The 16355-nt window shown below is 48.6% G+C and overlaps 2 protein-coding genes across 2 annotated transcripts in view; both read right to left on the reverse strand.

Annotated features, from left to right (window-relative positions):
• Positions 1-704, reverse strand: part of VTCN1 (V-set domain containing T cell activation inhibitor 1) — a 7674-nt gene extending 6970 nt beyond the window's left edge. Inside the window, exon 1 of the mRNA XM_017814726.1 lies at positions 640-704. Within this exon, the coding sequence (XP_017670215.1) occupies positions 640-671 (32 nt within the window). The 5' untranslated portion in view covers positions 672-704. The remainder of the gene's footprint in view (positions 1-639) is intronic.
• A 4563-nt stretch (positions 705-5267) lies between these two features.
• TRIM45 (tripartite motif containing 45) lies at positions 5268-13279 on the reverse strand. The gene is made up of 6 exons (XM_017814721.1): positions 12951-13279; positions 9752-10485; positions 8644-8773; positions 6767-6881; positions 6418-6544; positions 5268-5588 (listed from the first exon to the last, which is right to left on the reverse strand). The coding sequence occupies exons 1-6, from the start codon at positions 13277-13279 to the stop codon at positions 5437-5439; spliced, it is 1587 nt and encodes a 528-aa protein (XP_017670210.1). The 3' UTR covers positions 5268-5436.
• Positions 13280-16355: the final 3076 nt, after the last annotated feature.

The raw sequence follows: 16355 nt of genomic DNA on the forward strand, positions 1-16355 counted from the left end.
GGTGGGAGTTATTTTCAACCAATCAGGAGGTAAGGATATGAGATAGATATTTCTATGACTTTCACCACAATACATCTTTTTCTAACTGTAGTTCATCAGGATTTGGTCAGCAGTTCCAAAGGAAACAGGCTCATTGAAACAAGAGGCACAAACTAGTTTGAACATCTTCCCAGCTCTTACTCCTGACCCACACTGCAAGGAAATTTGTGGAGGACAGCTTCTTTCTCCCCACAGCATGCTGATGTGATGGCAACATAAGCAACTGTCTGAGGACCAGGAGAAGGAATGGGCTGCTTTCTTCAATTCCAACCTACAACAGCAGGAACACAGCCTTTCTTGAGCCACTGATACCCTAACATACCACAGCATTCAATCCTGAGATAGCAAATTCTAGCAAATGCACAGTTTCTAGGACACACATTCTCACTACAGCTGATGACCTGCACATGGGTGTCTGATAGATACATGGACTTGAAGATTGTATAAAAGAAGCTGTACAGGTATTTAAATGAGTGCAAGTCAAGCTACAAAGAACTGCTGTCTTGAAAGCTCCTGGCAGCAGGGTGATACATCCCAAGAGTCTGAAAAATGCAACTCCCTCCCTCCCCTCTCCCAAAGCAGGTCCAGATAATACCATACCTCCAGAAAATGATCTGGCCTTGGGATGCCATGGTCACGGCAACTATGAAGAGAAGCCAAACACCTGGTGCCCACTGGTCCCACACTGTTCAGCCAGCCCCTGTCCTTTGCATGATATATTCTCCAAAGCTGTCCTGCTTAAATAACTGAACTCAGCTAAGGAGTGGTGAGCCCAAGCAGTGAACTCTCAGGAATGAGGAAGCAGTGAGCATCTTGACTCACCCCACCAGGGCAGTCAAAAGCAGGGAGGCCTGGTTAGAGACCTCCTACACCATGCGTTTGAGAAACGTGTCTTAATTTAAGACAAAAAATAGCACAACTCGTAATTTGGTAGCCAGCTAATCCTGGGCCCAGACTGCAGAAGTCTCCCATGTAGATCCACAGCTTACCCATCATTAGTCATGTCATACCCAGGACTAGCTCAGGTTTCCTCACTAAAATCTCCAGTCATGCTCTTGGCACTGGGCAGAGAGGCCCTACCTGCCTTCCTAGTGGCCCTCCTGGCCCCATTCACAATGCACATCTTCCCCTGCCTCTCTGTGCTGGGCTAAGAGACTCTTCTGGGCTCAGCAGTGCTGTCAGAGCCACACAGATTTGGCAGTGACTCCTCTCCTGACTGCCGTTTAATTCCACTGAACTCCTTCAAGCCAAGCTACTTCTCCTCCCTGAGGCCACCTCCTGCTGCTCTCAGGTCTGTCATTATGGTACATATCAGAGCATGTAAAGGAAAGAAACTGGGCCCTGAAAGACCCTGCAAGTCTTTCCCTCTGAGCTTGGTCTCATCCAAGGCTGGGGGCAAGATAAGCGGCTCTTGGGCATAAGAGGTTGAGAAGGGCAGAAAGCACAGAAAAGGGAAGGCAGCTTGCACCCCATGTTCAGTTTCTCAAAAGGGAACCCATGTATCCTGGCATCTATTCCAAGGAAGATGGTAAAAGGGGGGATTTTTGACAGTCTATAGCTATTTCTAGCAAGTTTAGATGGTTAGTGAGAGTGAACAGCTTTCCCATGCAAAGCTGAGGATGCCCAGAGGAAATGGGAGCAGTCCAGCAACTAAAAAAACCAAAAATACTTTCTTTGCAACAGAGGTTAAAGTCAAGACCAACCAATATTGGTCTATGATGACAATCTGAAAAAAAAATCCTCATTTATTTTTCAGTGTGGGTAGGAAGGACTGAACGTGGGTCAGGGCCCAAGATGTTCAGTGGTCTGGAGGAAGCATGGGCCCAAGGATCAGACTGCAGTCACTCTGTCCTTCATGATACAATTTGCTTCTTTCTTCTCAAATAATAATTCTGTCAGAAGGGTTCCCCTGAATAAGTTCACACCTTATTTCAGTGTCACTGGATTGCTGCGGGAGCTATCGGTGAAGGAGAAAAAACAGGAGAAGATAGAGTTGTGGCAAGCCGACCAGCAGCCAAGTTTGACAGATCATTCAAGAGTGGTGAAGGCAGCCAGAGCACTGGAAAAGATGAAAGCTGTTCTTGGGATTTGCCCAAAAACATTGAACATGTTTCCAGCCTTGTGATCCCACATCTGTAACAATGATGTCAAGAAGTGATTGAGAAGCACCAGAAATAGGAACATTAGTGGTCTGGAAGGAAGAGAGCTTGACACTGCTTTATCAGCTCTATCTGTCCTCAGCCTCACCTGCCCTTGAAGGGAAGCTGGAAGCAGCAGCACTCAGAACAAGCCCTCACCTCTCAAAACAGGGAGGTGGTGAGCCACCCTTGTCTGGAAACATACGAAGTTCTCTACACTGCCTGTGAGCCACTGGCAGGATCTGTCCTGACGTGGCACTCCACACAGTAAGTGAACCCTTGTGAATCACCTCCTGCTATGGGAAGGTCAAGAAGCCTGTCTGAGCCAGATTCTGCTCTGTTCCTGAGATCTTCTGGGACAAACTTGGTGGCACAGAGCTACAAATGCAGCCATGTCACCAGTGTGGTTTGCCTCTCTGAGAAGGGAGAGATATCCCAGCATGATACTTGACTCTGGAGGCACCCTACATGGAGTTTTTCAGGCTGCAGACATCCTTTCGGGTTTCCCACAGTCTTTTTTCTTGCTCATTTTACTTCCAGCTACACTTTGTTTTCCCTACTGAGGGAGTAAATCCCCCTTCTCTTGACTCCCAAAACCCCTCTTCATGTTCATCCCTTTTTTTTTTTTTTTCACAAATTTTGGAGACAGGCAATTTTATCAACAAGAGCTTTTGTCCTGGAAAAAATATCAATATCTACCAGTGCAGTTCTGTCAGCACTGCATGTATATCTGTCTTGAAAATACCTTTGTTATCTCAGGGACCAGCTGGTCAGAAAAAAACATAATATAGCCCAGCAGACTGACTACACCTTCTAATCTACCACCTGCCCCAGGCTATTCTCACCAACAGAGCATTGGAAGCCCATCTTGGGCTGTTGGTATCCAATGTCAAACTCCAGCAAATCAGTAGGATGTATTAATTTGCAATGTATTCTGAATTATGAAGACTGAGGGGAATGACTCATTGCAAACAATGGGAGGACACTCACACCTAAACCCCCCAAAATGACCAAGGTCATTAAATGTCTTTTCTGAACATGATTCATGAAGATATCCTCATGCACAGCCCTGTTTGCCCAAATACACAGTGATAGCCAGTCAGTACTTTATAATCTCTGAGACTGACTGAGCTTTCAAGTTTAACAAAAAGAAAAAAATCAATACCAGGGCTGACTCTGGTAGGATTAGTACCCCATGCTGTCCAAAACCTACTCTCACCATGTCAAATGTAGAACTGCAGTTCCCTGAAGAATTTATATGGTCGCTGGTGTAATTCTCACAAACAGCTTCTTGGAAAATGTCAGCAACAGGGTGTGTAAGGGATACCTAATACAAAGAGAAAACACATTCCACTGTCTGAGAGGACTAGGATAATTTCAGACAGAAATTATGTGCCTAGAAAGTAGTGCTGTCCTTATGTGTTCCCTCTCCAGCACAGCATGGAAGCTCTGAGAAAAAGCAACACACATATGGGGGGGGGGGAAAGAAATAGAATGACACAGAAAATGAGGCATTTTGGTTTACATCACGTTCTGTATGGAGCACTGACTCTGCACATAGCAAGAATAAGAATGAGTTACTGTTTGTTCCCTTAAGGGTTAACTCAAACTAAACTTTCACTTTGAAATTTCAGAGTCAGCAACTTGGGAGAATTAATTGCCTAACTTGGAGATTTAAACTGCCTAACCTTCCCTGATTGTTTGACAGCCCTTTCTGGATGATTAATGGAAAGTTATAAAAAGGATTTGCATAAGGATATCTATCTCCTTTGCTGGGAAGAAGTTCCAAAACTGGCTTTGTAAGAGGATTGACAACAAATAAGAGACTTCTAAGGTTGAGCAAGCAAACAGACAGCACAGGTTTCTGCTATTTACAAGCCAGCTATCATAATCCAGAAAGCAAGAACCACTCCTTGCTGTTGACACTGGAGCAGCATTCCTCTCCCCAAATGATCATAAGTCAGACCTTTGTCCTCAGATCCCTGGGCAGTATTAGGATCCCCTAGCAACACACACCTATTGGCAAGGTTACCCCCAGGGCAGTAGTGTTCCCAGTCTCAATGACACCATTGTGTTTTGTAAAGGAAGGTATTCAGGGTGTCTGCTTCACCCAGACAAGCAGCAGTCAGCAATCAGGAGGTTAGCAACTGCCCTTCCAAAGAAGTTCGAAGTTCCTCATCACAGATACCATTTCCCTTCCCCTGTGGAAAATGGGATTGTAACAAATGTGGATAGAGCCTTTCCCAAATCTTCGTTCGCGAAGCCTAGCCATGATGATGATGGAAAACGGGACAAGCTCTCCTTGTAAATAGAGCCTTGCCAAGGCCACACAAGCCAAATCCAGGGGTTTTACTGTATTCCATTTTGTTACGCTGCTCTTGTCCAGTTGCCCCAGTTCAGGACAGACAACTGCAAACTTGCACTTGTTGCTCCTGCTGATGCCCAAACTCCAAGCCAAAGGCCCTACTGATGCCCCCACATCTTCCCCTGGTGAGCTGGGTACTCTCCTGGCTCCCACATCACTGCCAGCAGCACTATGTCCCACACCATCTCCATGGAGAACATACAGACCAGGTGGAGGATACTCTAATTCCTGTTCTTATCAGTGCCGTGAGTTTGTCTTGGACTTTTTTCAGATACATAACTAACCTGCCTTGCTCCTACTTTGCAGGGAGAGTATAATGAGACTACAGGTTACCCAGAGAAAGTATAAGAGTTGCAAACACAAGAGCAGCTCCCAGAAGCATAACTGTGCTATATGCACACATCCAAGTCTGGAATCCAGATGCATATCTAGGGAGGCAGAAGCCATATTCAGGCTGCCAAGCCTTCCCAAGGCATGACCACAAACCCTTCTGAATGTGCCCCAATGAGCAGCTTTGGCCTCATCAAGAAGGACAGCTTAGGCTGTCAATCCTGCAGAATAGGACACATCTTGAACCCCCTGTGAGGTAACTGTTCAGGTTGAGTCTCCCCTTAGAGCATGGCCCCATGGGCCACAAGTCCTCAAGAGTGTAAGCAGCAGTACAAATCCCAGAATTTGCTTCTGTTCAAGCAACAAAATAACTTTGCATGCACACCTCTGAGTGGAACATAAGGCACAATTTTATTTTTCCTCATCCCCCTTTCTCAGGTCACATCCACCACAATGTAGTTTTCTGGCAGCGAGGCTATGCAGCAATCACAGGGATCCTCTTGGTTGGTGCTCATGCAGCAGCCAGCAGCAGCGCCCTGGGCTCGCAGGAGCTCACCTGGCTGCTCAGAGCGCCACTGTCCTGAGCAAACTCCTGGATGACGTGTCACTGGGTGGCCCACCCAGACACTCTGAGCTCTGCTTCACTTGTCCACAGCATGACCAGTGGTGGCAGCCAGGGTGACCTTTGTGTCCATGGCCACAGCCTTGGTACCCACCTGCAAGAGAAGAGGCACCAGCAGCTCAACCCAAAGTGGGCCAGAAAATACCAGTGTGTTATAGGCTTTGCCCTTAGGACTTCTCTAAAATGGAGAGGTGCGTGCTGATGAGAACACAGCATATTCAAGGCCAAAACTGTCAGGGCTCCATAAAGAAAGAAGAACACCCAAAGGGGACTGCCGTGGCCCAATAACTGCGGAAAGCTGAAGATTTCTATCCCCTTCCCTGTTGAATAATCCAACATGGACCTCCAGAACCCCATGCCAGCTGCTAGTAGCTATGGCCAGAGCTAGATACAGACCAAGCGCAGAAAAAGGAAGAGGTCAGATCTATACTAAAAACATGCAAACCACAGAATGACACATGCAGGTTAAGGACTGGGAAGCTGGTTAGAATTAAACAAATAAAGGAGTTGAACTCTTGTCCTAAACAAGGAATGAGGCTTCTCCAGAGTCCAGAATCCCCCCAGAATTCTCCAGAGTCCCCACTGTGTGACACAAACCACAACCTCCCAACATGCCAGCACTGAACAGGAACAGTACAGAACTAACACTGCTCAGCCTCACTGAGAAAGGCTGAAAGGCTGAGCTGCCCTGCCCCACCTCCTGCACAGGTCTCTGTCTATAGGATGTGCTACAAAGACTTTAGCGTGTCCTGCTGCATTTCTACTGCTGCAGTCACACATGTATGTACAGTTCATCACAGTCTTGGTGCATGTGCAAGGCAGGAGTTGGGCTAGAGTATCGACTCACACCCACATACACTAGGGAGGACCTAGTGCAACAAATTCTCCAGATCTCAGCAGTGTGGGGAAAGCTGAGCACCCACCTGGCATGGTCCCACCACAGGCACAGCGAGCAGCTTTCTGCCCTCCGCTTGAGCAGAACGTGCAGCAGTGGAACACACCTTGGTGCTCACGGAACTTGTGTTTCACCATCAGAGTGAGCGGAGAGCCCTGCCGTGGACAAGCAAACAGAGAGACTGCTGTACTGGATGCTACCAGATCTTGTGACTGCATTTTCAAACACCAGCTGGGTGATCCTGTCAGTCACAGACCACCAAGCCCAATTTTAAACTGCTATATAGTAGAGGTAATCCTTAGAGAAATTTAAAGCAAATACTTAGAAAAGAAAAGCAGGTAAAGAAGAAGCAGTGCAAGAGAAACAAGAAATGCTACCTGTACATGTTGCCCTTTCACACAGATGCAGACAGCATACAAGCCTGGCTCCTCAGGGCTGTAGGAAATATAGTAGGTCCCATCACCATTATCACACACTGTTGGCTTGACCGCACTGCAAACAGAGAGAAGTCCAAGTCAGTGACTGGCAGAGAATTGCTCTAAATGTGAACCACAGTTTGGCCTAGATTTGCAGTCAGCTCTTCATTCAGCAGCTGCAGGTCTCAAGCAAGTTTGAAAGGATATATGAGCCACGCTCAAGCACTGAGTGGCTTTTACACACACCTGCTACTGGAAGCTGCAATAACCATACAAAGGAAGTCACACAAAGCTAGCTGTGCTGCAAGGATTTGTAGCACACTGAAAAGGCAGAAGATGACACACAGCACACTTGAAGGTCAGATTATCCCATCAGATAAGAGCCCGCAGAAATGGGGTAAAGTCACAGCTTCAGCAAGCAGTTACCTCCAGAAAAACTCACTAAGAAGACAGGATATAACAGGGCATGTTTGAATCACTTCAATCACTGTCCCAACTACATTGACCCCACTCTTCTCTTCAATGCTCAGAGCAGTTCTAGGTCCCTGCTGGTAAACACTCCCTTTTCACACAGTGAAGCTTATTGGGTTTCACAAAGAATCCTTGTGAACAGAGTGCCGGGAAGAAAGCATCAAGTTACTTGAGGACTGGTTGCCTGCTCCACAGAGAGAAGGAAAGAGCTTTCCACAGACAATTATCAGGCAGCTCTGCATAGAGAAAGGTATTCTTGCTAATCCCCACTAATTAGTCTCTTGGGCCCCATGAGATGACAGTTTATAATCTGTATTCCCCACCCCCCACCATTTCACATCAATACAGCTGCCCACATAATTTCCTGCCATGAACTGTGTGGTGATACTTCACACTCTTCTGCAGCTGTCGTGCCTCAAAGCAAAGCCAGACAGCTTTCAGCAATGGATGTAGCAACTGCACACACTCAAGAGCAAGAAATTGTGTTAATGTGGCCACAGCGACCTCTACCCTGCCAAGTGAAATTCACCCTCATTCACACGCCTTCCTATGTTGTTTGTGCACTTAAGGAAGGAAGGTACATTGGAACAATATTCCTGAAAAACGATGCTCTATTGATAAGCATCTGGGCAGCCAGCATTGCTTCTGTGTGCCTTGTCAACACTCCCCCATAGCAAAGAGTTTTAGCATCCTGTCCCTTTTTTTTTTATCAGGTCATCCCACCAACAGCCTTCCTGGAACAAGTTCCAGCTACTATAAAACAGAATAGATATATTTTGTCATTTTCATTGTGGAAACATGAACTCAAGTGCAGCCTTTCCTGCTTTTGCTAGAAAACCTCCAAAGACGTTAAAGTACTCAACGCTTACAACTATGGTAAAAAGGACAAAGTCACAACACAGATATTTTCCCCAGAACATGAACTAGGCACTTCCATCAAATGTCAGAGGCTCCTAAGCTTGGTAAACTGTCTGTCTGACTTGGGACAGCTAGCCAGGGGTTGCAATGATTTATGCTTATTAGGTGTTACCAAAAGCAGGATCCCTGTGTGTCTGCTAGTAGGAGTGAGAAGGAGCAACAACTCACTCTGGCAGTGTCTTGCAACACCCACTGAGAGCTGAATCCTTTCAGAAGCCCAAATCACTCAAAGACTCAATACATATCTGAGTCAACACTGTCAAGCTCTACTACAACCAGTAGGAAGCACTGCTATACATCTGGGAAGAAGAGTAGTGCCTTTTCCTCTACAGATTCTGACCCACATGCTAAAGCACATCCTCCCACCTGCCTGACCAAGGAGGGAGCCAGGGCAAGGGAAAAAGAAAGGCAAACCCAGTGACCAGGGAGTTCTTGGGTGAAATACCCACCAGTCTCTCTTGTCCTTGTGGGTGATGGTGACCTGCACAGCCTCTCCTCCTTGCCCCATCCGCTCCCCCGTGGTGTCATTGCAGAGCAGGGTAAAGCCGGTCCGCTGGTTCTGACGGGCACTGTGGAGACCTGCAAGGCAGAGAAACAGGACCAGAAAGGATTCATATTAGCCATGGTTCCCACCTCCCACCTCCCACCTATTTTGCATTGTTGCAGCCCCATCAGAACACAAACAGGACTTGGCTTCTGAGGTGTACAGATCCTCTCACTCACAGGGAAAAGTCAATATATGACTGGGTATCAGGAGAGAGTGGAAGCCATAGGCACTGAGAGATGTTTAGCAGGTTTAGCCCAGAGGTCTGTATGGACCAGTGAGACCCTCTTGCCTGTCACTCTAAGCCCAGCTGGCACCTTCCCAGAAGGTCTCAAGATGCACCATACAACACAGAGGGAGGAACAGCCCCACTGTGCAGTGTGGAGCCCCAGAGACCCTAACACTTAAAGTTGGGCATGGAAGGGATCAAATGAGCCCTAGGTTTGTCTCATCTGCCCTGCGCGGGCCATTACTGACCAGAGCTGGCTGCACTGTGGGCTGGTCTGAACATTATCTGTTTGCTGGCTCTACTCCAAGTCCTTAGTAAGCAAATATCCATGAAACCATCAACACCAGTTATTCCCAAAGCAATCTCAGCAGAAGCTGTAATGGGAATGAACCTACTCGCTTAGCCACAGAGAGGATCTGCCTGGGCTCATACTTCAGAACAGCTTGGGCAAGTTCTGCTATTACAGGTGCCATTCTCATCCCCTGAGTGAACTGTGGTCTTTGGCCTAGGGTTGCTCTCCTTGCACCTTAGCCCCATGTTGAGGTCAGTGATGGTGTGGAGAGCAGTTCCAGCACGCTCTGTACATCTGGATGAGAATAACTGTCTGGCTCCCTCCACAGCACAGCTCCCATGGGCAAGCAATGCAACCTCTGACCCTAGTTAATGCCTGGATAGCAGGGAACCAACAGTGCCTTAAGCTGCACATCATGTGTGTACAGAGAGCAGAGAGGTGACTTCGGGGAGCGGTGCACTCCCATTCAGCTGCTGCACAGCACCCCATTACCTTCCCCATGCAGGGTACATCTGGCTGGATCAACGACTTTATTGAGAACCGCCCCAAAAACTGCATAGCCACAACACTGCCCTGCCCTCTCCTGGGCAGAGAACTGGATTCTGTCATCCACGCTGGGGTGGGTGCTGTAAGCAACACTGTTCAGCTTTGTCAGACGGCTTGACACCACCCCTTTGGTGATGAGGATCTCCAGATCGGAGCCGCTCATCAGCAAGTGCTCTGTGAACTCCACACCTGTCCTCATGTCCAGCAACAGCTGCTGCAGCTGAGCCTTCTGCAAGTGCAGTAGGTTTTCCTTCTGCACTTTCAAGTCCTCCAGCTGCTTCAGCAGCCGGTCCCGGTGCTCTTCAATCGCTCGCACATAGCCACTGGCAAACAAGCAGATCTCTGTGGCCACAGCCTCCGCGCGGCTGCGGACGGCACTGCCCATCTTATCAATCTGGCTCAGCACATCCTCCAGGGTGTCCATGTGCTGCTGGGTGTTCTTGAGCAGCTTCCGCAGGGCGTCCCCATGCCTGTGGATGACATTGCTGGTGAAGTCATAGGGGTGCTGACGGTGTCTGCCTAACACGCACTCCTGGCACACCGGCTGGTCACACTGCTCGCAGAACAGCCTTAGCTCCTCTGTGGGATGGGAAGGGCACAAGAGAGGCTTCCCAGCCTGGCTGCAATCCTTGGTGTTCTCCAGCTCCATCACAGCATGAGAAGCTGTCTTCTTCTGTCTCCTAGAAGGGAGCAACCAAAAATCACTATATGCATCTTGGGTACAAAATGCAAACACAGAGGCTCTTTGCAAACGCCATTCTGTACAGGCTGCAAGTCACAGTACACACTGCTCCCTCCTGTCTCCACTGAAGGACTTGTGTTCTCCTGAGTACAAGGATCCACACAAAAGAGGGCAGCATCTGCAAGCAGCTCCTTAGGGGCTGCTCTCCCTGAGCCTCCCTGACAGCCTGGCGAGCACTGTTTTCAGACACAAGAATCGTGTGTTTCACCATGGCCACACATGGGCCAGTGAAGATGGGCTGTCAGGCTGCTAAAGCCAGCAGCCTCTGGATGGAGCCTGACAGAAGTGGGATGGTCACAATGATTCCCACAGCCTGCTGTGTCAAAGGCAGCTGGAGGGCAGTGAGCACTGCAAAGTGAGAGCTGGCAGGAGATGTCTTAAGAAAGAATCACTCACCAGCAGTCATTTTTGGTGAGGAACAGGAGGTACCAGGCTCCTCAGCCATCAGCCCAGGGATTTTCACTAGCTTTAAATTTGCTAAGGCAAGTTAGCCCTAATAACCCTTAGAGGGAAAATCCAGTTCAGACCACTGCTAGAAGACAGTCTAACAATAAAACATTTAATATTCCAAAAGTCGAACTCCATTTCCTTCTGGCCATCAGGTGAGGTCCTGCTCAGCGGAGACCAAGGATAGGACATAAAGAAGCTGTTATAACCCAGACATCCACCATGTCACAAGGCAGCACCAGAATACTTCTATTTTATGCTATTTTGGGCACTAGGAACTAGTTATTGAGCAGGATATAAAACCCTTCTCTCCTTCCTTGTCTCCTGCACTAGTGACTTGTGGCAGTTGCAGTGGGAGCTCCAGGCCATAAGCAAAGTACTCTAAGGACCAAGCTCTATAGAGTTGCTTTGGCAACCTCATCACAGGGCAGAACACGGCCCTTACAGTACTTCTTTTGCTTGCCACTAATCTCCCTTGGGTCCAGCATATTTTCAAAGCCTTTCTAGCATTACAACTTTCAAATTTACACTTCCCTGATTTCAGCCTAAGATCTCTCTCACTTATCCCAAGGAGCACAACCATGGCACTCAGATGCACAAAAACCTTCCCTACACACCAGGAAATAATTTCAAAATGGTTTTCCTCAGCCCTTGTTCTAGTCTGACATCAACTAAATAAAGTGCAAGGCTGTAGATGCTAGTGGGGAGAAAAAATGATAGCAGTAAAAAGTGGATCATGGAGACAAATTTTCTACAGTTTATCCCTTCTGCAGTTTTTCCTGTCAGTGCAGCAGGCTGCTATTCAAGGTCTGGGTTTATCACTCTTCAGCAGCTTGCATGAGGTATGAGGCATTAGCTAATCGGAATGGTATGCTGAAAATTACACCCAGAGTGGAAAGGTAACTTGGAGCCTAAGCTATTTTCCCTGCAGGCACCAGTATCTGCAGGGGGGGCAGGGCAGAGAGGAATATGTCTCTGTTCTTTCTGGGGTAAGAATTTGCTAATAAAGTGGAAAGGAACAGCAAATGTGGAGAGAATAGGCTGAGCTGATTAACCCAGGCTGAGGCTTCCCTGTCTAGTGTTGCTGGGTGTTTTTCTGACCTTGCCTGTCATCTTGCTTCAGAAGGCCATTCAGGCTTCCTATCAGTTTTCTTCTACAGTGCTGCCTGTCCACTGACGAGCTTAAAGGCCACTGCAGCCACCTCCTCTTCAATTCCTAGCTCTGTAGCAGTCACCTCTTCTTCCTACAACAATTCCTACACTACCTAACAGGCAAGCATGTGGGTTGATCATCAGCAGGTACCAATCACAGTAGGCAGGACTTCCACTTTCTTTCACTTTGTCTAAGGGTGCCTTTACATATAACTGCAGTAAATTGTTCTGGAGGTGGAGGGAGGCAGGCCAGCAGCTTAACTTCCCCATTTTCCCTTGGAAGATGTGCCTTCTCCAAAGTGGGACAGCACAACACATGAAGCTCTTGTCCTGCTAAGTACTCTGCCCATACCCACACCTGATGGAGCCCCATCAGTCTCCCCAGAGCCCAGTAATACTAAGCTGAGATGCAAAGGAGCATGTGGACACCACCATAGGGAAAGGGTGGCCTGATTTTGGACTTAATGGCCAATGATAGGTCTGATGGGCCCACTCCCAAGAAGTTCAAGAAGACAATGCTCTCAGGCACATGGTCTGATTCCTGGGGCTGCGCTGTGCAAGGCCAGATGATGGACGACGATCCTCGTGAGCCCCTTCCAACTCCGGATATTCCACGATTCTATGCTAGCAGCTACCCCGCCCGAGTACAGCGCATCCTCCGGGAGGGGGTGGTGGGCAACAACCCGCCGAGGACTGAACGAGGTGGGAGCCGCCGGTTCGCCGCTCTGGCTCTGCGCGGGCCCCTTCCCACAGCGCCGATCCCCCCCGCGCTCCCGGTGCCCAGGTGTCCCCGGCGCCCCTCACCTGTGAGCCCGGCAGCAGAAGGGGCATAGGCGGACCCCGCAGGTGAGGCACCGCCCGGCCGCCGCCCCGTCGGCGCAGAGGTCGCAGCCCGCGGCCGCCCCGGCGCGGCTCCCGGCCAGGCAGTCGGGGGTGAGCTGCCCCACGCCCCCGGGCGGCAGCGACACCTCGGCGTCGCACACCGGGCACAGCACGGGGCGGGCGGCGCCCCCCGGCTCCCCCTCCAGCGCCCCGAGCCGCCGCAGGCAGGGGTCGCACAGCGAGTGCAGGCAGGGCAGCAGCCGCGGCGACACCCAGGGCTGGGCGCACTGCGGGCAGCGCGGCCCCGACATGCCGGCAGCCACCGCCGGGCTCCGCGTGGACGCTCCGCCGAGCATCCCGCGGGAACGCCCCCCGCCGCCCCGACGGGGTCGTGCCCGCAGCGGCACCGCCCGCCCCAATGAGGGGAGCCGGGGCCGCGGTGCGAGGGGCGGGGGCTGCCGGGGGACTCCGCGGCCACTCCGCCCGCGGCTCCTCCTGCGGCCGAGGCGGGCAAGAGGGACCCCGTGATCCGCTTTGTCCTCGTCCTCCTCACCCAGGAGGGCCCTCCTGGCCCGCTGCTCCTCTCCTCTGGCATCGCAAGTATTGTCTCAGACTGTTGCGTGGAAGCGGCCCCTTCCCACCCCAACGCGGGTAGATGGTGTCTTTCCACTTCTTCAAGCTCGGAACTTCCAGGTTCACCGCCTGACTGGCCTCTGCAGCCTCTTTGCCCGTCCTGCTGGACGCCATCAGGCCTTGCTCGTTTTTCTTTGGGATCGATGGTGAGCTTGCCGATCAGCTAAGCAATGTACGTGAAACTTCAGTAGAAACAGTGCAAGGTGGCCAGGCTTCCCTGCAACCGCCCACGGGAACTAGCCGATGTCCGTCTTGATTCACTATGCCTGGGAATTATGAGTACCGTAAAAGGCAGGCTTTGAAATCTGAACGTCACTGAAGTCCTGCATGAAGCTCCTTGGACTTTGTTATCAACACAATTCTTTATCAGTCGGATTTTTAAGATCTTCAAATAATGATTTTTTTTCTTCTAAAAAGAAGTACTCTTTTTTATAAAACCACGTTTCCTAACACCAATGGCATTCCTACAGTGCGCCACATTCACATTCATGACTGAACTTTGTACCAGCCTCTCCATTAGTTTGCCCAGGACCATCAGTATCTTACAGTCTAATATAGTCTTAAGCTGCACCAGGGGAGGTTGAGGTTGGACATTAAGAAGAATTTCTTCACAGAAGGGGTTATTGGGCATTGGATTGGACTGCCTGGGGAGGTGGTGAAATCACTGTCCGTGGAGTTGTTTAAGGAAAGACTAGGCGTGGCACTTGGAACCACAGTCTAGTTGACATAGTGGTGTTCAGTCATAGCTTGGACTCAGTGATCTCAGAGGTCTTTTCCAACCTAATGGATTCTGGGGTTCTGTGATTATCTGTCCATCATGGCCTTTTCAAATAGCAGCGTGATAAGAACATCATTTAAGACTTCTGGATTTTAAGTTCCCTAAGTTAAAAATCAACAACAAGGGAGATCTCCGATCAGGGTTTGTTTTGTTGTTGTCGTTTTGTTTGGTTGTTGTTTGTTTGATTTGTGTTTTTGGTTTTTTCAGGACTGCTAAGAACATTTACATATCAGCAGGAAAATACTTAATATTTGTATATAATACTTATATATATAAGCAAATACTTAGTCTGTTACACAGGGATGTTAACATATGTTAACACCCCTGTGATGCTTTGTAACTGGAAAAAATGTAAGGATGAAAAAAAAAGAAAAAGTCTTAATTTATAAACAGTGAAGGTCAATAAAGGAGCATAGTTACAAAAAAGGAAACAATGTGTGCCGTTAAAATTACACCAAGGAATAATATTTTCCTTTTGCCACATTTCATGAGAATTGATGAATGGCCAATTACCCTCATTTGACCCAAGATTTACTTGAAATGAAGTCCTCTTTGAACTTGTTTTCCCGCTCCTATTGTTAAAGATGTCTATCAGAGCCTCCCAAAGTACTTGCTCTGGGTGATCTGTTCTTTCCCTATCTCACCTTCCCTGCCAGCTCCTTCCTCTTTTTCCTGTTTATCTGCTTCTCATTTCCTATCATTAAGTACTAGATCATTACACAGAGACCCAGAAGATTTGATGGTTTCCTTCTCCCTTTGTTCAAGGACTTCTGACTAATATTTCTATTGTATTTGCTAATTAGCCTGTTCTAGGGAAAGCTTTATGCTGCTTTCCCATTTATATTTTTCTGAAGGAATACTGGTAAAACTTTTTATAGCATGTACAAAAAAATCTTTAAAGCATAATTTCCTTCCTAAACTCTTTGTGAGTAGTGTGGGTATAGCCCATTTATTACATTTGGAATGGGATACCTCATGCTTCCCTGTCCCTATTTAGTCTGCTAATTTTAGGGAGTTGTTTCTGGATGTCCTGCCATAAGAAATAAACTGAAAGAGTGATGAAGCCGAAGTCATTAGTAAACAGGACAAGCAGGAGCAGACCTGCAGTCTCTGGACTTGCAGAAAAGTCCAGGATGACTTGTTGACAGAAAACTGAGAACCTGTCAAAGTGCCATGGCCTAGGTTAACGGCAGCCAGACGAATGTGGAAAATGGCTTATTTGGGGAGTTTACAAAGAAAGGAGAAGTGGAACAGATAGTTGTCTGCTTTCCTGTTGACCAACAAGTCCAAGTTTACTGTGGATATGTCAGCCCCGAGAACTACTGTGTTTCAGAGACTTCTGTGAACTTGGCAGAGCTGCCAGGCTTGGTCTGGGAGTACTTGACACATCCTTGCTTGTTTCCATGCAAACTGTTTTGTGTTGTGCTCAGCCACCCCACCAACAGCTCTTCCCATTTTTATGAACCTCATTTGGAAAATTCGACAAAGGATTTACAAACATCTCCCAATTTCGGCAGAGTCTCTTCCTCATTCAGCTAAACATGCATTTAAAATTATGTGGCATTTGACTGGTGGGAGGAGCATTCTGTACTGTTCTTTCAGCTTCTTGTCCAAGAGTCTATTATTATCAGGCTATTAACCAAGGCACAGAGGATGCTGTCATCCCCAGCCCTCCCTTTCTGCATCCAGCCTGATACCCAAGGGCTCCCAGAGCATGAGCACCTACCTGTCCTTACCCCACTTGAAGCCAGCCAGGGCCTGGATATTTCCCACATCACCGAAGCCTGGGCTGACCGGGATGTGTGGGTCCACCAGACAAGGATACTGTGCCCAGTCCAGCAGCCCTCATTAGCTGCACAGTGTGGTTGTGAGGATAGGTGGGACAGAAGGGTTGCCTCTCTCTCTCTGCCTCCTTACCTAGGTGCTCACCCAAGCCCACCCCTCAGCACGAGGTGTGAAGTGAGTTTAGATCTGTA

Source organism: Lepidothrix coronata, unplaced genomic scaffold (assembly GCF_001604755.1).
Source record: "Lepidothrix coronata isolate B3197 unplaced genomic scaffold, Lepidothrix_coronata-1.0 Scaffold46, whole genome shotgun sequence".
In the NCBI taxonomy this organism is placed as follows: domain Eukaryota; kingdom Metazoa; phylum Chordata; class Aves; order Passeriformes; family Pipridae; genus Lepidothrix; species Lepidothrix coronata.